The following is a 26,325-nucleotide window of genomic DNA, read 5'->3' on the forward strand; positions in this document are numbered from 1 at the left end:
AACCATATTTACTCTAATAACTAAATTATTATAAATTTAATTTAAAAACATACTAAATTTTAAATGATGTAACTTTGTTAAAAACGCAACCTTGTAAATTTCGGACGAAACATCCTAAGTTAGACTAAGAAATAGTCAAATTAAAACCATCACATCATTACTATGAATTAAAAATATATATTATTAATTTATTATTTAAAAAGTCCCACCAAACACATTCACTTTTGTACAAACAAGACTGGGTTAATTGAATTCCATGTATCAACCATAACTATTCAAATATGCTGTCTTGTATTTAAATATATAAATAAATAAATATTACCCAATTTAATTTTCTTTTAAAAATAATTTAGTGAAAGATTATAAATTTATAAAGGATGAATACTATCTCTGTTGGCAATAGAGCAGGCGCACGAGAGAATAAAATTCTTAATTAATTAATTTTTTCTTAATAATTTTACAATACTTTTATTTATTAAAAAATTTAAAATATCAGAACAAAAATATTAAAAAATTGGATTGATTAAACTTTGAAACAAAGGAAAGAATTAAACATAATGTAAACAATTCACATAGAATATCTTTTTGAAATATTAAATACATCTAAACCAAGATATTAATAAGCTATGATTAAATAATTATATGGGCTAATTACTTGAATAATGGGTATTCGTAGGTAAGATATATCTAGGGGTTTAAAGTGGACCAGGGCTTGATCGGGTCAACGATTGTAGGATATTTATACAGACCTTTGCAAGCTCTTCTGCAAACCATCGATTACTAGAACGGTTCAAAAATGGGTTCGCTGTTACAGAGTAGACAAAACCTGCTAATTCTTCTCTGTTTCTTCGTGTTCTTACGGGAATCTCGAACTGCTGAATCAAGAACTCTGTACTACAAATGGGAAGTTAAGTCTGAGTTGAAGTCCCCTGATTGCTTCAAAAAGCTCACTTTGACCATTAATGGCCGATCTCCTGGTCCCACTATCTATGCCCATCAAGGCGACACTGTCATCGTTGAGCTCAAGAACAGCTTTGTTACTGAAAATGTCGCTATCCACTGGCATGGAATCCGACAGGTATGTTGAGTTTCATCTTGTGGGTTTGGTTTGGTTTGGTTTTTTTGTTGTAATGTGTTTGGATTTTGTGTTGTAATTGAAGATTGGAACACCTTGGAGCGATGGAACAGAGGGTGTCACTCAATGTCCTGTTTTGCCTGGTGAAACATTCAAATATCAGTTTGTTGTCGACAGGGTGAGTGTTGGATTTGCTGGTTTTTGTTTTTTTTAATGAAGAATTTGGCGCTGAGTTTGTCGAATTTGAAATGTGCAGCCAGGGACGTACTTATACCATGCGCATTACGGCATGCAAAGAGAAGATGGTCTGTTTGGATCCATTGTGGTTTGGCTTCCAGAGGGTCAAACAGAGCCGTTCGCCTACGATCATGATCGGAATCTTATCCTCACCGATTGGTATCATAAAAGCAGCCATGAACACTCCGCCGGATTGGCTGCCGCCGGCTCTGCCTTCACCTGGGTCGGCGAGCCTGATGTAAACTCAATTTCCCAAATTCCCCTGTTTAATTCGAACTGATTCATTCATTTACTAATGGGTTTTTTTCTAATTTCTCAGTCGCTTTTGATTCAAGGAAGGGGACGGTTCAATTGCTCTCGGTTGGGAGCTTCTGCTACCTGCAACTCATCCAGCCCGGACTGTGTTCTTTATCCAATCACCGTCGTACCGGGAAGAACTTACCGGTTAAGGGTCTCAAGCCTCACTTCCCTTTCAGCTCTAAGTTTCCAAATTGAGGTAATAATCTTAATTTAATTGCTTGAAATTCTTCAGAAATGGCTGAAACAGAGTGTATTGAAAACAGGGTCACACCATGACAGTGGTTGAAGCAGATGGGCATTACGTCGAGCCATTTCAAGTTAGCAACTTGTTCATATACTCCGGCGAAACATATTCTGTGTTGATTAAAGCCGATCAAAACCCTTCTAGAAACTACTGGATTACAACCAATGTGGTCAGCCGGAACAGCACCACCCCACTTGGTTTAGCCATTTTCAATTACTACCCAAATCACCAACGTAAATTCCCTCCGACGACACCTCCGGCTGGACCTGCCTGGAATGCGGTTGCACCCCGGTTAGCTCAAAGCCACGCCATCAAAGCCCGACAGGGCTTCATCCACCCGCCGCCAAAAGCCGCTGACAAAGTGATCGTGCTACTCAACACACAAAACACCGTGAACGGACGCCGGCGGTGGTCGTTAAACAACGTGTCGTTCAACATGCCGCACACGCCTTACCTTATTGCATTAAAGAACAATCTTCTCCATACATTCAGCCAGGCGAAACCACCCACTGGATACGACTTCAAGAACTACAACATTTTTGTTCCGCCGCCCAACCCTGAAGCGACGGTGAGCGACGCCATTTACCGATTGGATTTCAACTCAACGGTGGATATTATTCTACAGAACGCCAACATGATGGCTCTAAACACCAGCGAAACTCATCCTTGGCATTTGCACGGCCACGATTTCTGGGTTTTGGGATACGGCGAAGGAAAATTCGATATGTTTAAGGATCCGAGCAAGTACAATTTGGTGAATCCGATCATGAAGAACACTGTGCCATTGCACCCATTTGGATGGACGGCTTTGAGATTTGTGGCTGACAATCCTGGCGTTTGGGCCTTCCATTGCCATATCGACGCCCATTTCTTCATGGGAATGGGTGTTGTTTTTGAGGAAGGGATCGAAAAGGTTCAGAAATTGCCTACTTCGATCATGGGGTGTGGCGAGAGCAAGAGGTTCATAAGGCCTTAATTTTTTATTTGCCCATATTCTTTTTAGTTCTAATTTTTTAAAAATTATTAGTTCGATAATTGTAATTGGTATGTGTAATAAAATAAATTAGTGTTGATTATTATTAAATTTAATTAATTGTTCTATATATGAAAATTTTCGTTTGTGGTTTTAAATATGTGAAGAACTCAAGATCTTATCCAAATGTAATGGCCGATACTCCGCCGCCACTCATTCAAACACTGCCGCAAAGGATCAGACAGACCACAGTCCGATCATACTGAAATGGCGCTCTCTTCATTAACCTTCACAACCCCAAGAGCTCAGGCTTCCCAAATTTTCAGCCCCAGATTATCTTCCGCCGTTAAACCCACCCCTTGTTGTTCTTCTTCCTCAGTTTCTGCTACTAAGAAGGCAATATCTAATGTGGGCATTGGGGTTCTTGCTGCTTCGGTTCTGGCTCTGTCGCCTTTGGATGCTAACGCTACCAGGATTGAATACTATGCAACTGTTGGAGAACCCCTTTGCGAGTTCAGATATGTTCCTTCCGGCCTTGGCTATTGCGACCTTGCCGTGGGATCCGGTGAGGAAGTTCCTTATAATGAGCTTATCAATGTCAGTTCCTAACTTCGATTTTGAAGTTTGTTTCTCGCTTACCATCAAATTGAAATGCTCTTGCATTGCTTCGTTGCAATCGCCAATTCCCTCCAATGCCTACTTTTTGCAATTTGCTAATGAAATGTTCTTCAATTGATAATCGTTTCATAAAATCATACAGGATTTTGTGAATTGTTGTTGGCTTATGTACCTTTTAAATGCAGGTTCACTACACTGCAAGGTTTGCTGATGGGATAGTGTTTGATAGCAGTTACAAGCGAGCTAGACCTCTCACCATGCGCATTGGTGTAGGCAAGGTATTTGATGAAATGTTTTGTACAGTTTCTTAAGGTAGGTTGAAAAGTGTGTACAATTTATTCGAAAGTGAGCAACTACAGCCTTTGGGAGCAATGGAGGAAAGGTCTCGGTTATCAAGATGGGAGGGTACTGAAAATTTTTCTCCTCCCATGCGTCGATTAGGAGTAAGAATGTGAGATCCCACGTTGGTCGGAAAGGAGAACGAAACATTCATTATAAGGGTGTGGAAATCTTTCCCTAGTAGACGCGTTTTAAAACCGTGAAGCTGATGGCGATACGTAACGGGCCAAAACAGACAATATCTGCTAGCGGTGGGCTTGAGCTGTAACAAATGGTATCAGAGCCAGACACTGAGCGGTGTGCCAACGAGGACGTTGGGTCCCCAAGGAGGGTGGATTGTGAGATCTCATATCAGTTGGAGAGGGGAACAATACATTCCTTGTAAGGGTGTGGAAACCTATCCCTAGTAGACGTGTTTTAAAACCATGAGGCTGACAGCTATACGTAACGAGCCAAAGCAGACAATATCTGCTAGCGGTGGGCTTAGGCTGTTACAAATGTTATCAGAGCTAGACACCGAGCAGTGTGCCAGCGAGGATGCTGGGACCTCAAGAGGGTGGATTGTGAGATACCATGTCGGTTGGAGAGGAGAACGAAACATTTCCTATAAGGATGTGGAAACCTCTACCTAGTAGATGCATTTTAAAACCGTGAGGCTGGTGGCGATACGTAATAGACCAAAGTAGACAATATCTATTAGCGGTGGGCTTGAGTTATTACAAAGAAACTACTTGTAAAACCGACCCTTATTTTACTTGCAACCAATCTTAAAAATAGACAACATGGATGAATAATTCATTAACTAAGTGGATAACTACACTCATTTCCCTTTGTTGAGTAGTATGTTAAGTGGGTTTAGTTGCAAAACACAATGTAATATTAGTTAATTTGTGACTGATTGGAAGATTAATATTGATTAGTTTGTGACCAGGTAATAAGAGGCTTGGATCAGGGAATATTAGGAGGTGAAGGAGTACCTCCAATGCTAGTAGGTATGTCTACAGGCATAATGAGTAGGATTTTGTGGCTACTTTTACTTCTTATTGGCTTCTAAGAATCACTGCCCCGTTGATTTTGCCTAGGTGGGAAACGTAAACTTGAGATTCCTCCACATTTAGCATATGGTCCAGAGCCAGCAGGCTGCTTTTCAGGTCGAGTTCTTTAAACCAAACAGCTTTTGTTTTGAGCTTTGGCTATCTAAATCTTCATGAACATGTCTCAAATTGCCTGTGATTCCTTCTTGTAGGAATTATTACTGTAGTTTACTCTTTGGTTAATGCCATTTGTGTTGCCTTTACAGGTGACTGCAATATACCTGGAAATGCAACTCTTGTGTACGATATAAACTTCGTAGGAGTCTACTCCGGAAATAGGAAGTGAAGGAAATGATATCCATTTTCCTACAAATTTCTTGTAGATAGACAACACAGAATAAGTGAGTTTCTGACTTTTCTATTATATTCAATCATATAAACCTTCTCGTTGTTAGTTTCTCTTTGAAGTTATACTCACGACACAGCTATTTGAATACATCCCATTTCGTTTTTCTCCCATGTCAAAAAGTAGAACCACACTGATATTTGGGATATGCATGTAACAGCCCAAGCCGACCGTTAGTAAATATTTATCCGTTTTGGCCCGTTACGTATCACCATCAGTTTCACGGTTCTAAAACATGTCTACTAGGGAGAGATTTCCACACCTTTATTAGGAATGTTTCGTTCCTCTATCCAACCAATGTGGGATCTCACAATGCATCTCAGATAGGACGTTACCATACTTGCTTCATCCTATATTCATGTGCTTTTTCCCCCTCAGTTAACCTGCACTTTAGTTGAAGCTAAACAACAGACAAATTGTGAGATCCCACATCGGTTGGGGAGGAGGAGAACGAAACACCCTTTATAAGGGTGTGGAAACCTATCCCTAGCAAATGCTTTTTAAAAACCTTGAGGGAAAGCCCAAAGAGGACAATATATGCTAGCGGTGGGCCTGGACCGTTACAAATGGTATCAAAGCCAGACACCGAGCAATGTGCCAACGAGGAGGCTGTTCCCCGAAGGGGTGTAGACACGAGGTGATGTGCCAGTAGGGACGCTGGGCCCCAAAGGGGGTGGATTTGGTGGGGTCCCACATTGATTGGAGAAAGGAACGAGTGTCAGCGAGGACGCTGGCCCCGAAGGGTGGTGGATTGTGAGATCCCACATCGGTTGGGGAAGAGGATGAAACACCCTTTATAAGGATGGGTAAACCTCTCCCTAGCGTTTTAAAAACCTTAAGGGAAAGACCGAAAGGAAAAAACTAAAGAGGACAATATTTGCTAGCGATGGGCTTGAGCCGTTATACAAATTAAGTGTACTTCTTTCTGGGTTTTCCAAGGATGTGGAATCCAAGCTCAATCTTAAGGCAGAAAGCTTGGTTTTCTCCAATACCCATCAGGAGGAATGACAGTCCCTTTTAGCTGAAAAACTGAGCCAGGCATGGTTGAAATTGTTCATTCTCAAACAGGATTGAACAAAACATGTATTTGGTGTTCTTATAAAAGCTAATGACTATATTTCCATGCCTGGATACTATTATACTATGTAAAAGCATGTCTTGTTTCTGAGTGGTTTCCTGTCATTAACTTATTCAGATGGAATCTAACAAGCACATTTTGTTTGAACATGTTCCCTTTTAAATATGATTGAATTGTCAATGAACACAAAATTAGTACACCAAATCACCCTTGTTTTTTCTCTCTGCTATATCTCTTTATACTACCTTTGGATCTGAGAAAAAGGTTAACGGGAAAAAAAAGGTTCCTAAAGCCAAAAGCAAAGGAAGCAAGGATTCCTTCCTCACGTTGGTGAAGAGAGAGAAGGGAAAGGCAGGCTTCATTTGATCATTTTGTTCTCTGCACTTACCCTTTTACTCTTTTGCTGGGATCAAATTCTGTGTTCAAAATTTTTAGGCTTCTTTTCCAAACCGAAAGTAGATGCAAATACATAGGCTTTCTTCTTCTTCACAACTCAATCACTCAATGGTTTCCTGTAAAAGCCCAAACCCCGCTAGTAGATATTATCCGTTTTGATCTATTACGTATCGTCGTCATTCTCACAGTTTAAAACGCGTCTGCTAGGGAGAGGTTTCCACAGCCTTATAAGAAATGTTTCGTTCCCCTCTCCAACCGATGTGGGATCTCACAATTCACCCCTTGAGGATCCAGCGTCTCCGCTGGCACACTGCTCAGTGTTTGGCTCTAATACCTTTTGTAATAGTCCAAACCCACCGCTAGTAGATATTGTCTGCTTTGGCTTGTTACATATTGCCGTCCGCCTCACAATTTTAAAATGCATCTGCTAGGGAGAGGCTAGGGAGAGGTATCTACACCCTTATAAGGAATGCTTCGTTCTCCTTTCCAATCGATGTGGGATCTCACAATCCACCCCCCTTAAGGACCCAACGTCCCTGCTGGCACACCGCCCAGTGTCTAGCTCTGATACCATTTGTAACTGCTCAAACCTATCGCTAGTAGATATTGTCCGCTTTGACCTGTTACGTATCGTCGTCAGTCTCACGATTTTAAAACGTGTATGCTAGGGAGAGGTTTCCACACCCATATAAGGAATGCTTCGTTCTCCTCTCCAACTCTACATTTTCAGTCTTCTAAACAGTTAATAACCAGGTTGGAATCCTTTTTTAGGTGAAAGAAGAGCTGTGGAGAAAACCAAAGTCATCTCACAAACAAGAAATTACAACATCATGCATCCTTCAAACCAACAGATATAAAGTAATCTCTTACATCACTACTAACAACTAACAACCCCAAATGTTCTAATCAGTCATCCCAAGTTGACCCTTTCTCTTCATAAAAGGATTCCACTACAAATTATTGAGCTGATGACAAAAAAATAAGCTGAAGAAAGACAGAGACTGATACAAAACACGAACTTCTTGTACTAGAATTACATGATAGAGCAGGCATTTGGGTTGTCATCGCTGAACATGTTCATGTAAGGGTCCTCATATTTGGTAACAGAAGCAGTAATGGCAGTCTGCTCCACATTTCTAACGTAGCCTGGTGGTGCCTTCTTGTCATAAGCCTGAGCAATGTAAGGCTGCGCCACTAAACTGTAGGGAACATACGGCCATATCTCTGCCTTCTTCCCTGTGGACTTAGCCTTCTTAAGCACCTTGCTTGCTTCAACATACCCTGTAACTGTCACCTTCTGCTGCTTTCTGTTTATCTCCACAGATTTCACCCCTTCAAACACGCCACATTTTTTGTTAGTAATCTCTCTTGAAATGGACAAGTTTACAAAGAGAAAACAATAAAAGTGAGATAAAAAAGGGAATTTCTTGAGAAATACCACTGAGTGAAGAGAGGGCATTCTTGACCTTGAGCTCACAGCCATCACAGTCCATTCTTACCTTCAGCTCCACAGTTTGAAGCTGTTTCTTTTTCTTGTGCTTATGGCTACTTCCCACCAAATCTGATAAGTACTCAAGAGTCCCACCAACACCCATTTCACGTTTAATGGATGAAGTTGAAAACTGAAAGTTTCAGAAGCTCACAGGAGGAAAACCCAGAGAAACCTTCAATGTTTGGACAGGGGGGAAGTGAAAAATGATCTGGAAGTTGAGAATTGAGATGTAGAGAAAATGGGAAGGTAAGTTTGGGTGGAAATGATGGATCTTATTAGCTTCCCTTCAAACAAACAAAGTAAAGAGCATTTTGAAAGGCTGTTTTGTGTGTTTCTTGCTCTGGTTTTGAGATGGTTTCATGAAACAGGGGTTGCTTATTATATAGGCGTTTGTGTGAGATTGAAAACAGAGGAAAAGGGGCTGTGCTGTAGTTGTGGCCCCCCAATCACCAAAAATAATTTGGCTTAGGAAGCTTGGTTTTTGTTGTTTTAAGATGATGAAGATTTTTATACATTTTCTCGATGAAGAGGCACTTTTGGCTCCATCCTTAGGAAGATGATTGCCCTTTTTTAAGTAGAAACTCTTTGAGCTGTCAATGATGGATTATGTGGTCATTTCTCCTTCAACAATGTTTAAAATCCAACAATATAAATGTTTGCCAGACAAGGAATTTGAATTAGGGTTGGTTGGTGGTCCGAGCAACCCGAACAAAGTTCACAACTCAACTAAACTTGAATTGGGTTGTTGAGTTATTTTTTTTTATTTAAAAAAATCTTAATTTATCTACCATATATGCTACATTAGTAACTAAAATCTCATAAAACTAAAATATCAAACACTTATAAGTCTCGACGCATTGCTAACATTGATTAAAAACATCAAATATTCTTAATCTTCATAATCTAGGTTGGTTGTATGTTCGGGATTGACACATCTGAGATCGCCAAATGTTCGGGAGTCCGCTATTCAATCCTTTTCCTTCTTCTTGTTGCTGTATATCTCGTTCATACACATCTTCTCTTTGTTTCTCGAGCCTATAGTGAGTTACAAACAGAGTTCGAAAAGGTCAAATCTTTGATGATTCCATCATACATGATTGAGTTGCGAAAACTTCTAGATAAGTATCCCACGCCTGAACTGAATTCTTTCTGGTTAAAGAATCTCTTTCTAGTTGCTCTGGAACAACTAGGAGATTCTCTAGAAGAAATATGAGGTTCTGGTGGGATTGACTCGACCAAAAAAAAGAAAAAAGAAAACATGAACGGATCCAAATTTTCAGTTTTTTAAAAATTTTACTCAACCCAAATTAAAAAAATTCTATGATTTAGATTGAGTAGTCCGAGTTGGTCAGTTTCTCGGATCCTATAAATAACACTAAATCAATTAATATCGATGATGTTAAATTCTATAAGAAGTTTGAGGCAGGTGATGGAGTCATAAAATTAGTGATTAAATCAATTAATAACTTAATGAAAAAAGAAAAAAACAAATTAATTTGATGTGAAATGGAGTTGGATGGCTTAAATAACAAGTAACCACAGACAAACCTTATTAGGAAGAAAACCATAATCGTTTAAGAAAAAGTAGTCGTCATGTCGTTTTCTGAGCAACACAACACAGTTTCAAACAAAAAATATATAAAATTATATTATTTATTATTATTAAGATTGTTGTGTTCCTTCATCATGTGCATCACCATCTCTCCACTTCTCTAATTTAGGGAGAAAAATTAAATTAATTGCCTAATGCTTCAAATAATTTAAAATATAATTTGACCAATTAAATACTTATCATAGAGTTTAATAACTAAATTTATAATTTTTTTTAAATAATAATAAAAATCATAGGAAAGACTAATATGATATATTTTTTTAAAAGATATTAAGATATTTTGAAAATTGAAATGACTAAAATAATTATTCATCAAAATAACTTGATAATAAAAGGCAATGGATGAGAAGGGGTGGTTTGGCGTTTATGTAAAAGGATTCAAAAGCTGATTATTTTTCTATTAGTAGAACAAAGTAAATGGGTTTGCCTAATTTCCACTTTCTATTTTGTCTTCACATTTTTATCTATAAAGCGACAAATTTCATAAAGTCACTCAATCAAACTAATCGAGAATAATCTTTGTACTCATTCGTGACTCTTTTAGTTATTATAACTGTACTAATGAATAATTCGGACTCGCTTGAAAAAAAAAATTAAGTATAATGTTAGGTAAGTTTGGACAATAGAATCAAGCATCATATGTATTGACTTAGCTTCATGTAGAAGGCAAACTGAGATTATGCGTGACTACTAGGAGACAAACTAAGATTACACATGACTTGAGATTAGATTGGGCTAAAAGGTGCAAACGCTCACCTAGAGTTGAGTCAAGTTAAGTCGAGTTGATGTGTATGTCAGGCACATTTAGGCATGCACCTCGTATTCTAATGGCCCGAAGCCCAAGAGATATACTGAGTTCAACCTTTTTCTAAGCCAATTCAGAAGAAGGGAAAGGAAACCCTCAAGTACTGTACAAGAGTGCAAACACCTTATTCTTCCTTAAAGGAAAACAATAGAATTGAACTAATTTATTCCTTTCTAAAAGTTCATATTAATTTCACAAACTGGGTCAAATTTAGGTACACACAAAACCCAAAAGGAGATTGGAATGAAATAATTTAATGCGATTAATTTAGAGTAATATTTCCTCCAAAAAGTAGGACATCAAATGGGACAGGACAAGGCCTTGCAAAGAAAAAAGAAACTCTGCCATCCCTATAAAGAGTGGGACCTTCAATGTGAAGATAAGAATATTATTTCATGCAATCAATCCATTGGGACTAAAAAGCTTCAATAAATTCAAATAAATGGTTCCAATTTAATGCATAAATTAGCCAGAGAAATAGAAAGAAGGAAGAAAAAGGTGGGTTCACACACAATCTGTCGTGTTGTACTTTTATTTTGAGGGGTTTGGTTTGGTTTGGTTTGGTTGCTCAAAGGCCACTTTCTTTCTGATTTATTCTTTTCAATGGAACAACTTTTCCAAATGGAAAACCCAACTCTCCCTTCACTACCACCTCTCCAATACACAATTATTGCCTTACATTTAACCCTTCATTCCCATTTTTCATCTCTTTTATTCTTTTCACCCACTTCAAATGTACAACTTTATCCAACTTTGCTCCTACATTATAGCAGTCCCCCCTTCAAATTTTTGGACATATACCACACATTATACTAACCCGACACCGACAGAATAATTGTTCGTCGATGTCGAATAGTGGTTTTGTTAGTTCAAAAAATGAGGTGGAGGTGGGGTTGTAGAAGACCTCAATCCTTCAACCAGGATAAGATACTAGAGAACTATATTAAGTTCCGAGAAGATTATGTTTGACAGGCTGAGCTGAAAGATTAAGGTATCCCAACCAAATAGGCTATAAGGACATGAAAGTAAAAATAATATGATTGGCCCTAAATTACGTAGACAATCATTGAGAATATTGTTTAGTATTGCACAAGAACATTCTCTGATGAGAAAACTCAAGATTAGGAGATTTGATCTTGAGAATCTCATGTCATGACTAGCAATTTTTAAATTGCATAAACAAATAATAAAAGGTCAACTTAAGCAGTACAACTACGGTAATATATATTAGAAAAGAAAAACATATAGATAGAAGAATGTATAGATTCAGTCCCCCACTGAATGGCCTATATAGTGCCCAAAAAATACCAAAAAAAGAAGAAAAATGCCATTGATGCAACTTGCAAGGACACAGAAGATTTACATGTCCTTGCCGGGGTGAAGCTATAATGGGACGACCTTCATTTACATGTAAAACTTAGACACGCTCAGAATCTATATCACACGCAAGTAGAAACAAGGTAGAATACCAGAAGAAGCAGGTGCAGCAATCTGACCGTATAAAAGCAGGATGGGATGAAACAAGGGGTGGCAGCTGATGGTTTAGAAGGAGCCCTTCCAGCTACGGCAGGAGCCACCGCATGCCCCTCTGAAACACTCTGCTGCTCGTTGGCTGGTAATGGGTTTGGCGGCGTTTCTTTTGAAGGAGCAAGGGGCATTTTCTTTTCGTTACTGAGATCTTGACCTGTGATAAAAGGGGGAGAGTGATAGTGGTAAACCCAAAGAAGACTTATCTCCAAGAGACCAATTCAACTTAAAGTACTAGGAGCCAGAAATCTTACAGTTTGCACGTGACCAACTCAACTTAAGGTTTTCCCTATCAAATACCATCCTGTATCCAGTCATGTAATTTTCTGCACCAGACGGGGTTTTCAAGATCAGAACTTCCATTAGACGGTATACAACTTACTACGCATATAGCACAAATTATAAGCAGACATTGTGAGCTTACGTCCCAGTATCCCGATATCTCCATCAGTAGGTAGTACAGCAAAACAAAATCCAGCTAACCCCTGTATCCATAGTAATATTTTAGTATCACAACAGGTACTATTTCCTTGTACTACTTACTTGACTCGTGCAATAATGAAATTTCAAAAATAGAAACATAAGCGATGCATAACATGTGATTTACTTGATAGTTAGAACTAGAAAGTAACTGGTAATCTGTATCAACGAAGAGGGAACACATTATCTTGATGGTTCAAACACATTCCTTCTTATATTGTTCTAGTTGTTCTTATTCTTCATTTCCTTGGGGGCTCTTTTTTCTTGGATATCAAGAAGGCATCAACTTAACTACTATGATTCAAAATTTGATGTTTAAGGATACTTTAATGCCGCCCACTAAATGTGGAATCTATTCAATTAATGGCTAATTATGACAATTCAAACAAGTCAAAACCTTTATTGGGAACAACAAATCTTAGAAGTAAACTTCGTCTACCTGATCGCCATAGATAGGAAAAACAGGATCATGAACAACAAAGCTATTGTTTAGTGGGAACAACAACGTCACAGACGGAACCTTTGGCATTGCGTCTGCACTGTTGGAAAAAAAAAAAAACTATAATATTAACATTACACATGCACAAAGTAGGGAGATACAAGGGGAAAAGGGTTTTAAAGGTTTTCCATCTCATTGATGTCACCTGATCTTATAGCAATACTTCCAAGGATAACCTTTGAAGGTGACGGTGCTTGTAGTGTTTAACCTTTTATCGAACTGTCAAAAGGAGAAATGGTTAAAGGACAAACGAACTATAAATACAAGGCTCATCTCCAGAAAGAATATACCTCCATCACAACATTTTCATATACTTCCTCGGGGAGATACGTAAACGAGGTTCCACTATCAATCAATGCTTTAAAACTTGTCTGCTCGAGACATGAATTCCCGATACAACATGCTTCCACTCCGACGATATAGGCTTCACTGAGGGGTTCGGGTACGAAAAAGACTTCAGCCAACAAATATAGCAAACCATGATCATAAAGATGAAAATAATTGAGTATGGTAATTACTATTTCCCGTCTAACAACACAAATGAAGTCATTTGTTGACTAGCTGGTCCCTCGTCCCCAAAAAAGATTCTGCCAGATCCATCCTCATTAAAGCACAGTGAGAAAGAGTTCTGTACTAATCCTTCTTTAGCAAGGGAACTAAGAACAGAAATTTCTCCAAGCCCCAATCCAAAAAGACCATCTGGAGCCACTCCACTTAGATAACCGCCACTTTGTTTCATACCACATCTGTGTTAGAGAGCAAGAAGGGCAATATAAATACAGCAAACAATTAGATGAGCAAACAATTAGAACTACAAATATATGATTAATGGGCCATACCCTAAAACGACCGGAGCCTGAATCGTACAATTAGATGAATTCTCACAACCGGATGAAAGATGCAATACATCCTGAATCAGTAATCCAGAACTTGAAGTATTTTCAGTTAAGTAGTCAATAACATAAGGACATGACTGCTTCGGACTTTGGCAGCTTTGGCCTGACTCGCACAAATTATGGCTGCAAGATATATGCTTGCTCGTGCTTGAACTGGATGGACGGTATTCATTGAGATCTTTATCCTGCATTATAAATGCCCCAAACATGAGGGAGGAGCAGGAGCACCTGCCAATCAATCATCGGAAATAAGTGCTAAACTTGCTGTCTTATTAAAAAGACTTCACAATCCGCTAACACATTTACGCTAACAATGAGTTAGCCTCTTTAGGTGCCGAATACATAGTCTTCCATACCCATCTCCTCTTGAGGATTTTTTTTCCCCGTTGGAACCGACCATGCCTTCTTTTGACAAAAAAGCACAACAAATTTTTGAATTCCAGAACACAATTTGGCATGCATGACCTTCTCTCTAACGGAAACGAAAAGGCAATATGCTTGGCGATAAAGCATAGGTCGTGGATTAGAAGTAATTAATGGCTATGTAGAAAGAACAGATTCCGAAAAGCAGGCCTACCAGACTGCCATAGTAACTTGCAGACAAAGGAGCACATTGTATGCAATCACAAGGAATCCAAAGCAGATCACTCCCGGCATCCAATGCAACCAGAAATGAAACACTTGGCGTCCCGATGTCGATCCAGGCGTAATGCAACCTATAAGAGGTAAATAACAAATTGATTCATCAGGTGCATAAATCATACCACAAGACAAAATTTTCAGATAAAGGTGCCACTATGCAAAAGGCTATTAGTGAGGTGGGGATTTCTTATTTTATTTTAGGGGGGGGGATGGGGATTACTCAAAGGAAAAAGGTTTGCGGATAAATCATGGTGTAAGAGGAAAAACAGACAGAAAAGGATATTCAAAACAGAAGAACAAAGTATTGCAAGAACAGGGTAGGCAAAAAAGAAAAAAGGAGAAGGTAGATTAGTGGTGACCAGCCAAAGTCATTCCCCAGTGCAATGGTTTTGCTGCCTTCAGACGGGAAAAGCAACTGAAACCGAGAGCCAAGCTTCATCTTCTGCCTCTGGAAGTCACCGCTCACAAGCTCCTGATAATACTCCATGCTCCCTTTCTCAGGCCACGAGACTCGTACACTCGTATTCGTACTCCTTGAAACCCTAAGCGCCTTCATCTCCTCAGAGAACCGGTGAAGTATTCTCGATGTAAACGCAATCGACATAGCCTGGTGAGCGGAAATCATCATCAGCAGGACCAAAACCAGATTCCGAAGCGACATTGCAACCAATCCTCAAAGGACGAACGAAGCAGCTCGAAGTCGAGATCTGGAGCTTCAGAAGAAACTGCCAACAATTCAGACCCTCAATTTCCGCCCGGGACCAAAATGAGAAACAGAAACAGCAAGCTTTCGAGTTTACGGACCGCCGAAATTATGGAGGAGAGATCACAGAAACCGACGAGTTCAGCCGGAAGTTAGAAAGAAGAAGAGTTGTGAAGTATAAAGAAGAAGCAGACAGAGAGACTGAGATAAATAGAAGAGTGGGAAAGAAAAAGGATGGCGACGAGGATGACGGAGCGTGGGTGTATTCACGCGCGAAAAGGCGCGTGTGTGTACTAATTCCTTTTCCCTGTGTGCGCGCCCGTAAGAAAGGTTGTCGTTTTCTTTTGCGCCGTTGGACACATTTCTTCTTGCTCTTTTATTATTTTTTTTATTTTAAAAATTTTTCTTTTTACATATATACATATATATTAAATTAAATGCACACTACTATTTTACTTTTAGATATTTGTTCTTTTCAAACTAAATAAATTACTTGGAGTATGAATTAATATATATTTATCTTTAAAAATAAGATAGTTGGACAAGAAGACTGTGATAGCATCAACAACAATATATATCTTCTGATTACACATTAATTTTAGTATATATCATGATCTGAATTTTCACTATTACAACAATAAATAAATCAAAATAAAAAATAAAATTCAGAATAATTAAAGAAAGTTAAAATCTCTCATGGAATATAATTTATGAGGCAACATAAAAATAACGATTAATTATGCTATATTCAATTTCGACGTAAAAATATCGAATAATAAAATACAATATGAAAGAATTTTTGATAAACCTATCAAGGCACTAAAGTGGTGGTCCGGTTAGGAATCAGGACTCTCCACGATAGTATATTATTAAATTCTCTATCAAGACTTTGATTTGGTATTTCCCAAAAAGCCTCATTCCGATATGGAAATAGTATTCCTCACTTATAAACTCATGATATTCCACTAAATTAATTAATATGAGACTCACTCTTGAGAATTTTCAACCGGTACAAGAGATGAGCTTATCGTCTAATTGAGACGACGCTTGTGAATTGAAATAATAAATTGTTTGAATTACATTAATGAAAGATGAAATTCATATTTCAAACATATCCTCTAAACAGTACACAACTGGAACGCACTCATTGTCATTCAGCTGCAGCACTTGACTTCAAAATATAAACGACAGATTCTTTACTTAATTCATCATATCAATAAAGGAGCGATTCAGTTTTTTAAACATATGCTCAACATAGTAACACAAATCACATCGAAAAAGCATTATTGTTTGGATGTGAGGAACGAGGATTCCTATAATTCAAAAGAATAATGTTCAGAACACGTTTATTAGAGGTCCTATGTATCCATACACTGAATTTTCACACACTAAAAAGTTACATAATTAAATCATACATTACTTTTCCTAAAAAATTGACAAGCACTTGAAGAGCAAATCTTTTCATCTCAGAAAACTAGTGAAAGGAAATTTCCAGAGAGATTTCTTTTGACAAATTGCTATTTATATAAACTAAAAGAAAAACATGGAGAGTATACTATACTATATACACTATCATGATAAATACCCAAAATTGAAAATAAATTGAAAAAATCATTCCGGAAGGGAAGGGAAGGGCTGGTCTCCTACATGAGCAATGGTTGCTTACTTGTTAGACCACTGAAATTCTATTTCCAGATTTCGAGGACCACTTTTACTTTCAGGCAACAGTGTGTACTCGCCGGCAACCGCTCCCAACATTACAACTTTGTCGATTTGAATTGTTACTTTTCCAAAAGAACTCTGTTTTATTACACAGAGAAAACTAGTTGTAGAAACTTTCATATGAAAAGAAAAGAAAAGAAAAGAGAAGAAGAAAGATTGAAGAGATTTACCTTCCCCATTTTGCTCTTGTTCTTGCAAGAAATATGAAGCTTTTGGCCTTTTGGTGGACTCTCAAAGGACCAAGCAAAACTCTCATCCCACTCTGGATTAGGACCAGTTGATACAACCTGAACAAGTTTCAAAGGGAGGTTACAGTTTAGCAATATGAGACAAAATGAGAAAATGATGCAAGAGAAGAGATGACAATATTGGTTATAATAGAATAAAATTAGGGGATGACACCACGATTATAACGTAGCATCGTCTATATTTTGACACTAAGATAGTGTGGAAGGCTTTTTCCCTAAATCTGTAAGTTAAGAATGTAGAAACTGCGTTGTCCCTGAATTGCAGTGACAAGTTTTAAGATACATTCTTATAAGCACTACAAATATTCTCTTGAAACCGTTCTACTCGCAGTTTTAGAAGTGAGACATTGTGGAATTTCCTCTGTGAAATGTACAAAAAAAAAGTATTCATATATGGTTAGACACGATGGTTTAGATGATAAATGTGGAATGAAACCGTAAATGCAAAAAGAGAATGAAACCACATTATTCGAGCATGTCGACAGAATATAGTTTCCAGTAATTAGTTGAGTATAGCAACTATCATTAGCAATATAAATATTTAGCTTGTCTGCAATATTTTTACTAGAAAGGTGCAAAAACTAGGAATGCAAAATATACAAGGATGGAGAACATTACCTTCGTTTGCCTGGGTGAAGTATTGCCAAGGGTGAGTTTGCAAAATAAGCTGGGGTTTCCTACTGACTGCTTCATATTGTTGCCACGTTTGATTATAACTAATAATGTTCCCGGCAAACACTGTAACAAAAACTCAGCCTTCTCCTGGAAACGAGGAGGGCCTGACTGAATTAAATACTGAAGCAAAGGGATGGCATCTGCAGCAGCAACAGACTGAGCTCTTGAAACTTCAGCTGGACAGGCTGACCAGGCTTGTCTCAAAAGAAATAGGGAGTCTAATGCAGCTTCTTGAGTTGCCTCAGTACCAGTCTTTAAGGATGTTACTAGATGAGGAATGCTTAGTGTAGCAGGCTCAGTAGCTCTCAGTCGTGGGAAGTTGCTAAAAAGAGAATTTAGGGCCTTCAGGTACTCCTCATTCACAGTTCCAGTGGCCCACAAGTCCTTTTCAATAGCAGCTGCAAGACCAAATTTTGTTAATGACACTATATCTTCCGAGGCAGGCAAAGCATCTAAGTCAAGAAAGCAATTCTATGAAGGCGAAAAAATTGTTCAGAAAGCTGTTGATTAATTATAGAATGCAATCTGGGAACATAAAAAGGGGAATACAACAATTCAACCATGTAGTAGACATGAGGAGTTGATATAACAAAACAAAGCCAACTCTATCAATGTCAATATGTATGTATGTAAGTGCATGTGAGGGGGTTGAGGGAAATTACCAGTGATAGCCCTAACTGTCTCACTGGAGGCGTATTCCTGGATGGTATGATTTGAGAAAAGGAGTTTAACAAACATTGCGGCCTGAACAGATGTTTCTAGATCACTGGACCCAATTAGGTCTAATACCACCTGAACACCACCAGCCTCTGCAACTGCTCTTTTGTTTGATCGACTGCACATAACAAGATTTTGCAGGGCACATATTGCTACCACTTTCATTTCTTCTGTTGGTTGATCTTCAAGTACATTGACCAAAGCACGGCAAGCTGAAACAGCATCCGCGCTTCTAGCAAGACCTTCATTCTGGAACAAATCACCAAGTGCCAAAGTTGCCAGCAACCTTGGTTGTTGAGCTTGAGTTTGAGGATCCAAGAGATACTGGGATAATGGTACAATTGCAGATTTAGTAACCTTGGTTTCTCTGATCTTCACATTATTAAGCAGTACTTCCAGTAGTCTAGCTGCAGTTTCCTCGCATTGATGGCTTCTCAGAAGTTCCAACAGTGCCTCAATTGCACCACTTTCTGCCATTGCTTCTGCACTAGTTGCATCATCACTATCTAGCACAAGTAAAGCATTCAGTGCACCAACCACCGTGCTTTCTGATCCAGAACGAAGCAACCTGACCAACACAGCAACTGGGACTTCCAGATAAAATTCGGAACTGAACTGTAGAATACTGGCTAAAACAGTGGCAGCAGATTCCCACAATGAATGAGGAAGTGAAGGATCAGCTTGCAAAATGACTTTGGACAACTCACTGACACCACCTTCTTTTGCTATTTCATTTGGCCACGTTAGTGCAATACCGACAAGAGCCTTGACAGCTCTCTGCTGCAATATCTGTATACCAGAACCAAGTTCTCGTATTAAAGGACCAATTACTTGCTGCGTAACTGAATTCTTTTGCAGATGTTCTTCCACAAGTAAATGCGATAGGAGCTCAGCTGCCAGTTGTTGCACAGCTGGAGCTGGGGAATCAAGTAAAGGAATAAGGGGTTCAATAGCTTGGTGAGAGGTCAATGTATAGTCAGCACGACATTGAGGATGCTCTAAAATATTAACAAGAACCTGCAGTGCACTATGCTGTCCATCAGGTCCAAATTCTGGTCTTGTCAGCAATAGGAAAAGAGGTTCAACCACTTTTGCAGCAGATGGTCCTTTGGCAATGCTTGCATTATTAGTCAGTATACGAAGCAATTCAGCAAAGGCTGAACAAAGAAAATCAGGCGCTTCAAGGAGGATATCTAAAATGCTTTCAATTACTCCAGCTTTTACCATTTCCATTTTACAAGCAGGTCTATCTTTACCTAACTTCACAAGTGCTCTCGACACTGCTTCGTGAAGCATGTAATTTCTACCATAGAGGAGCCCTACAAGAGGAATAACAGCTCCATGTGCAGCAACTAGTTCTGCTAGTTGTTCATCATCAACAAGTTTATCCAACGCACGGACAACTGATAGCTGAGCAGGACTAAACTCGGTCACAAGAAGTGAAACCAAAGGCTCAACACATCTTGCTGCAGCCATCGTAGATCTGATTCTTGTATTTCCAAATAGTACACAGCACAACTCAGCAGCATCTCCCTTCAAGTCCGTTGTACAATTTGATGAAAGAATCCTGCAAAGGACATCAACTGCATTCATTTCAACATCTGCAACTGCAAGGGCCCTTGAAGGGTTTTCACTTAATAAACGGACTAAGGCAGCAATGGCAGCATGTTGCTCCCTCTCCATGCCAGTACTGAGAATCTCAACTAAGGGCTGCACAGCTTGTCTGGAAGTTTCAGCATTCCTAATATGATCAGCAGAAAAGAGGCTCTCCAATGCTTTAGCAGCACTATACCTCGCACCCCTTCCACCTAAACGTAGAACAGCTACAAGCTGACTGACAGCACCAAATGCAGATTCATGCCTCCGTATCTCAGAACTGCTGAATAGAATTCCTAACAAATCAGTAGCAGCTTCCTCGGTTGCATCTTGTGGTCCAAGTGAAAGATATTTGGTCAATGCTTCCAAAGCCCCTGATTCTACCATTACAATCTTATTTGATGAGCAGTCTTTTGAAAGCTGGGTCAAAATCCCAAGGGCTAGAAAAGGTGCTCCTGGACGATCTGGAATTGGTTTGAGCAAATCAACAAGCGCTGGAATTGCCTTTCGAGAAGTAGCACCAGTCCTTATGTCATCTACCCTAAACAACCTCTCTAGAGCAACTTGCTCGGGATAACGAACCAGCATGAATTCCTCTGACAATTCAAGAAGATCATAAATATCAGCATCTGCACAGCCAAGTAAGGATATTAATCCCCCTGCTGCACCAGAGTTTGCAACCGACAGCAGGGTACCCCTGCTACCATTACAAACTAGACTAGCTATGGCCTGGGCTGCAAAATATCTATTTGCTGACTCCTCGGATTTCAGTAAATTTGCAATCACTGGTATAGATTTCATGGTTGCATGTGCTCGTATTATATCCCTGTCTTGAAACAGAATTGCAAGCAGTAGAGAAGATATCCATATGCTGCTGTCCTCTTTAAAGTCAATCTGTGTGAAAATTCAATAAGCAAAAGAACAGTAACATTAAATATGAATATGAATCCAAAATGAGTAAACTACCAAACAAAGAATAATGAATCATGGAAAAAGTATAGGCGTTATCCACTTCAGCAATATCTAAAACCACCACAAGTTTTGAACACCATTTAGAAGCAGCAATGAAAGATGTAAGAAGTTAATCACCTGAGCGTACTGTGAATAATAATTCGATATTCCATCTGTGAGAACTTCAACTACTCCAGCCTCCATGATCACAGTCTTACTTCTTTCGTCGTGACAGGCAAGAAGACAGAGTAGCCATATTGCCAGGTTCACACCATAAATAACAGCAGTAGCTTTATTGGATTCTGAACCATCAGTATTTTCTCTGGAAAGTCTATATATGCTAATAAATTCCATATCAGTATCACTCTGATTACCCGAAGTAGAGGACTGTGAAGAGCTTAGCATTGCAACAAGAGATTGAATGAGTAGACTACATGAATTTGATGCATTAAGATCTTCCAACAGTTTGTGGTGATTAACTTTAGCCGCACATATGAGAAGGGCAGTTCCTCCAATCTTGACCTTTATATTTGTGGAATTGATCACTCTCCTAGAAACAGAAGCTATGCATCCAGATGCAGTGATTACTTCTTCTCCTATAACACCAGGTTGATCCCGGCAAAGTCGTGCTAATACCTCAATAGCCTTGTCCTGTAGTATAGGAGTGGAATCAGGAATGGATGCAACAATTGGGGAAATGCCTTGAGGGAATTCAGCTAAAACTGCCCATGCAGGTTTCATATGTCCGCTAACCCCTTCAGACCTAGATAAAATAGCAAGTGCGTCCAAGGCTTCAGATGTGGAAGCAGTCCTGGTGTCTGCAGATCCTAGAAATGAAACTAACGCGAGGACAGTTCCTGCACCATTCACACAGTCAGTGATGCTATGGTCAATTCTGCGACAACGAAGCAGGCGAGCAATTCCTGCCGCTGCATGTGTCTTTCCGAACATTGTGCCTTCACGCAAAACCCTAGTGGCAGGCAAAATAATTTCTTCAGTAACAGCCTTCTCAGAAACTTCATTATCAAGTAGAAGATTTGCCAGAGCGCATGTTGAAAGTTCTGCAACTTCCAGAACAACAGAGTTTGCAAGTGCAACTAAGGGAGAGATAACATCTCTAGCAGCAGCAGCCACGTCTTTGTTCTCCTTGATTGAGAGAAATATTGCAGCAAGACAACGGGATGCCTCTACTAGAATATTTTCAGATTCAACTTTAAGTAGCTTTATGACTGATGAGAGAGTCTTAATAGCAATGCCACTTTCACGCAAGTCTTTCCGGATCTCAAAAATTCCAGCTAGAGATGATGCAGATTTGGCCTGTGTCTCTTCTCTAGTAGAACTCAATATTTTAATCATTGTCTCAATCGCATCATTTGCAGCGGTACCTTCACGCACTATATCATTGAGGGGGACCACAGAAAGCATACTTCTAAGAGCATCCAAAACATAGACTTTAGATTCTGGTAAATCACTGGTTAATAATGCTGTGAGCTGACTGATAGTTGCTGTATCAGATTTATGAATCAAATGATTCAAAGTCTTAGCTGCAATTTCTTTCCCATTAGAGCTTCCATTCTTGAGCAACCACAGCAATGCAGGAACAGCATCAGCGCTTTCAACACATGCACGTATGTCTTCGCTGTGATTGCATAAATTTCTAAGAATTGTTGCAGAATCTTCTTTTGCCTTTGCAGAACCAGTCTCTAGAATTTGAACTAATGGAGGTATACCACCAGCAGCAGTTATAGCCCATTTGCTCTCATCATTTTCGTTGGATAAAAGACAAAGCAAAGAAACTGCACATTCCTGCTGCTGCTCTGATGAGAGTCCAAGGAGTGAAATCAACAACTGAATGCCCTCACGGCCTTGAAGGGCACGCCATAGACTACCTTCATTTTTGCAAAGAGTAAGAAGAGCTCTTACAAGCTCTTCCTGAACTTCATTGGTCGCCATTGTGATCAAACCAACTAGTAAACGTTTTGCATCAAAATTTGCAAGTTTGACTGCAAGTATAGCATTCCCGTACAAACTAGCTAATGCTTCTATGGTCCGTTCCTGCACAAGAAAGGTTCCACGAGATTTGAACTGCTTTACTAAAGTCTGTTCAACATTGATAGGATCTGATGCTCTGGTGGATTCTTCTTCGCTATCATATATCATAAGAGCTGATGCTAAAGCCCCTAATGTATCAGCAGTTTGAGCAGCTGATGTGCATGCCTCAAGGCTTTGTCCAAGACTTGAGATGACATAAGATAAACCCCCCGAAATGTTTGCTAAAGCACACATAGCATTCTCCTGCAACGCCTGAGCATACTCACCCTGCATGAATTCTTTTGAGGGAGCTATTGTTGCATTTATCAAGGCAGGAATGCCATTTGAACTTGCTACCTCACGACGTGCTTCTTTGCATTGACCAGAAAGAGATTTAAGAGCACCAGCTGCTTCTGCTCTAACAGAAGCTTCATTGCCGGGGCCTATTAATTTGAGGAGTTTTTTTGTAGCCTCTGCAGCCAAAACCTTGGAACAAAAAGATGCATCTTCCATCATCACACGTGCAAGGAGAAAGCACACATTTGCTTGAGTATCTGGCTCTCCTGTTGCCAATAAATTCACTAGTATATCTACACCGCCAGCATTAATAGTTGCAGACCAAAATCCCTCAGTGCTGCTTGAGAGGTTCCTTAAAGCTCCAGTCAATAAGCTAACAACATTTCCAGATTTCAGCCCATTGCGTAGCTGCTCCCAGAGCACTGGAACAACCCCCTCAGTAGAAAATATTTTTGATCCAACATGATCCCTAGCACCACCTTGGGAAACAGCATAAATGGTCTTCGCAGCAGCAACTTGACTATCTGACGAGCTTGATTTGAGGAGACCAAGCAATGGGGGGATGCATCCTCCAAGCAGAACTTTTACCCTTAATTCGTTTTCCTTACACAAGGAACCTAAAACAGTAGCAGCTTGTATTTTCACCCCATGGGATCCTGAGCGGAGAAGAGAAACTAGTACTGGAACTGCTTGAGAGTGAGATCCAACAGCACTGAATGCACTCTCACGTGTATCTATAAGTTCCAGCAATTGCTTCAAAGAAAATTCTTTCTCCTGCACAGGGGAGGAACTCTGTCGGAGCTGTTCAATGCATTGAGCAACATTTGCCAGCGTCCCATCTGGGTCTTCCATGCTATTGCGATCTCTGCTAGACATATGATCAAAATAAATGCATATAAGGATGCCTATAAATAAATGCATCTTAGTTGTCCCCGGAATATGCATCTTTCAAACCTACGATGAACTTAAAGAAATAAATAAATAAACATTCAACTTTAGTTTTACCTGGAGCCCATCTTCATAATAGCATGCGGAGTAGGAGGCTCTGAATCTTGAATTTTTCCATTCATATTTTTCTCCTACAACAATTGAACGTAGAAATTATTACTAGATACCGTGACATGTCCCACAAAATAGAGATGATAGGCTACGCATAAGCAAACATAGAACTTCCTCCAGCAGCTTATTGTATTTCCCCCAATACGTAAACAGGGGTAAATATCAAACCATTGTTACCAAGTTGAAGATGAGATCCCCAAGAAAACTGCAGTGATATGGCTAGCTTTGAAATTCAATAAACCAGTACGGCCATCCGTTGCCACTTCTAAGTTCTACCTCATACATTATTAAGCTCAGATAGCCAAATAACTAAATAGGCGTAATTATGAGTTCAGAATCTGATTTCTTGATATGCTTCAGTATTAGACATGCTCACATTCAAAACAATGAAATTACCGTCTTCATAAGTGCTCAATGCAAAAATTGATAATGGAAAAATTAATTTACAAATCTACCTTCAGTTTACCATTAAAACTGAGTTATATAATTGATTGAAGAGAGATTCATGACAACATTTAAAATGGAGACCGCAATATACCAGATCATTAGTAGGATGACTGCTGCCGTTGCTGGCAGCTAGTCTCCAAGTCAGTGTCGCCGCCAGTTTCCCTTCCCTTTAAGATTGAATGAAGATGAAACAGAATCTCGGAAATCTTCAGATCTACGAAAAAAATGACTAAAAGATTAGCAGCCTCCTGCAAAACAATCATGAAAAATCCATATTAGAGAGCACGATTACAATGTCGAATCCAAACATTCGATAACACCCAATCATTTCCATACAACTAACATGTAGATAACAAAACAAGACAAACAGCAATGCTTGAAGTAGCGGTTCCAAGACTAATTGAACCAATTAAAGGTACGCAAGATTAATGTGCAATTATTTTCCATACCACGCCCCGACATATATAGAGAGTCTATACTCTACGGGCCACGCGATTCCGCTTTTCTCCAGTAAATCAAATTCCATTAACAATTAAAGAGGAAAATGAATTCAAATCCAAGCAACTAAAACCCACAGGATATAGATTTACATAAACGCCAACCAATTCGAATAGAAACGAAGCAGATCCAGCAACAAGGAATCAAAAGTCCAACTGATATACTATTCAGTCAAACCAGTATCTAATACACAACACACATGAATCAGATTACCAGATTACAATAGCAATCGCCTAATGAAGAAAAATCCGCCAATCGGAAACAGAGATTTCACTGAATTTACATCGTCGCCAATGCAGCCAGCTCAAATCCATTTCATCTACCAGAAAAAGAATGAGAGAGAAAGGACGAACCTGAGAAGAGACTGGAACGGAGAAGCTCTTTGATACATTCACCAGTTTCTTACAAGAGACGCGAGCATAAAGAGAGAGAGTGAGAGAAGGCTGTGATCTTTTTCTTTCTGCTCTCTTTCTCTCTCTTCTTTTTTGCGCGAAGTATGAGAATTACGTCTTCGAATATACAGAGATTGGAATGGGAAACCAAGAAGGAGACGGCGACGAAGCTTAATCATTTCGAGCTTTTTCCACAACCATACTCACTAATACACCACCGACAAGCCAAGCCGCAGGCTTCTCGGCTCGACTCGGCTTCACCTCCGTCGTCTTTATTTATTTATTTGTAAACTTTGTCAACGATTACTTTAATTATAATCATATAAAAGACAGGTA

At 39.3% G+C, this 26,325-nt stretch overlaps 5 protein-coding genes across 10 annotated transcripts; 2 read left to right on the forward strand and 3 right to left on the reverse strand.

Moving 5' to 3' along the window:
* The first annotated feature begins 784 nt into the window (after positions 1-784).
* LOC111463148 (L-ascorbate oxidase) lies at positions 785-2,928 on the forward strand. The gene is made up of 5 exons (XM_023106983.1): positions 785-1,078; positions 1,161-1,253; positions 1,332-1,550; positions 1,632-1,808; positions 1,876-2,928. Exons 1-5 carry the CDS (start codon positions 797-799, stop codon positions 2,830-2,832), a joined length of 1,728 nt encoding a protein of 575 aa, XP_022962751.1. The 5' UTR covers positions 785-796; the 3' UTR covers positions 2,833-2,928.
* Positions 2,929-2,997: 69 nt separating this feature from the next.
* LOC111463138 (photosynthetic NDH subunit of lumenal location 4, chloroplastic) lies at positions 2,998-5,339 on the forward strand. Its single transcript, XM_023106966.1, has 5 exons — positions 2,998-3,426; positions 3,633-3,725; positions 4,718-4,778; positions 4,869-4,937; positions 5,087-5,339. The coding sequence occupies exons 1-5, from the start codon at positions 3,097-3,099 to the stop codon at positions 5,164-5,166; spliced, it is 633 nt and encodes a 210-aa protein (XP_022962734.1). The 5' UTR covers positions 2,998-3,096; the 3' UTR covers positions 5,167-5,339.
* Positions 5,340-7,486: 2,147 nt separating this feature from the next.
* Positions 7,487-8,634, reverse strand: LOC111463128 (heavy metal-associated isoprenylated plant protein 23-like). The gene is made up of 2 exons (XM_023106954.1): positions 8,139-8,634; positions 7,487-8,032 (listed from the first exon to the last, which is right to left on the reverse strand). The coding sequence occupies exons 1-2, from the start codon at positions 8,293-8,295 to the stop codon at positions 7,734-7,736; spliced, it is 456 nt and encodes a 151-aa protein (XP_022962722.1). The 5' UTR covers positions 8,296-8,634; the 3' UTR covers positions 7,487-7,733.
* Positions 8,635-10,743: 2,109 nt separating this feature from the next.
* Positions 10,744-15,576, reverse strand: LOC111463362 (aspartic proteinase-like protein 1). Of its 4 annotated transcripts, XR_002713878.1 has the most exons (11): positions 15,013-15,569; positions 14,589-14,727; positions 13,955-14,196; positions 13,634-13,861; positions 13,406-13,544; positions 13,261-13,334; positions 13,056-13,155; positions 12,561-12,621; positions 12,391-12,462; positions 11,968-12,293; positions 10,744-11,723 (listed from the first exon to the last, which is right to left on the reverse strand). XR_002713878.1 is itself a non-coding variant. In XM_023107269.1 (10 exons), exons 1-10 carry the CDS (start codon positions 15,312-15,314, stop codon positions 12,049-12,051), a joined length of 1,602 nt encoding a protein of 533 aa, XP_022963037.1. In that variant the 5' UTR covers positions 15,315-15,569; the 3' UTR covers positions 11,763-12,048. The 4 variants fall into 4 exon arrangements, 3 of the variants coding, with proteins under 3 accessions (XP_022963037.1, XP_022963038.1, XP_022963039.1); XM_023107269.1 differs by lacking the exon at positions 10,744-11,723 and having other exon boundaries at positions 11,763-12,293; XM_023107270.1 differs by lacking the exon at positions 10,744-11,723 and having other exon boundaries at positions 11,763-12,293; positions 13,955-14,239; positions 15,013-15,154.
* Positions 15,577-16,642: 1,066 nt separating this feature from the next.
* LOC111463106 (protein CELLULOSE SYNTHASE INTERACTIVE 1-like) lies at positions 16,643-26,136 on the reverse strand. Of its 3 annotated transcripts, none has more exons than XM_023106922.1 (8): positions 25,951-26,136; positions 25,191-25,347; positions 24,599-24,672; positions 21,404-24,458; positions 18,664-21,208; positions 17,945-18,399; positions 17,249-17,365; positions 16,643-17,156 (listed from the first exon to the last, which is right to left on the reverse strand). In XM_023106922.1, exons 3-8 carry the CDS (start codon positions 24,661-24,663, stop codon positions 17,019-17,021), a joined length of 6,375 nt encoding a protein of 2,124 aa, XP_022962690.1. In that variant the 5' UTR covers positions 24,664-24,672; positions 25,191-25,347; positions 25,951-26,136; the 3' UTR covers positions 16,643-17,018. The 3 variants fall into 3 exon arrangements, with proteins under 3 accessions (XP_022962690.1, XP_022962688.1, XP_022962689.1); XM_023106920.1 differs by having other exon boundaries at positions 21,404-24,461; XM_023106921.1 differs by lacking the exon at positions 25,951-26,136 and adding an exon at positions 25,811-25,922 and having other exon boundaries at positions 21,404-24,461.
* Between the last annotated feature and the right edge of the window lie 189 nt (positions 26,137-26,325).

Source organism: Cucurbita moschata, unplaced genomic scaffold (genome assembly GCF_002738365.1).
Source record: "Cucurbita moschata cultivar Rifu unplaced genomic scaffold, Cmos_1.0 Cmo_Scf00028, whole genome shotgun sequence".
NCBI classification, from domain to species: domain Eukaryota; kingdom Viridiplantae; phylum Streptophyta; class Magnoliopsida; order Cucurbitales; family Cucurbitaceae; genus Cucurbita; species Cucurbita moschata.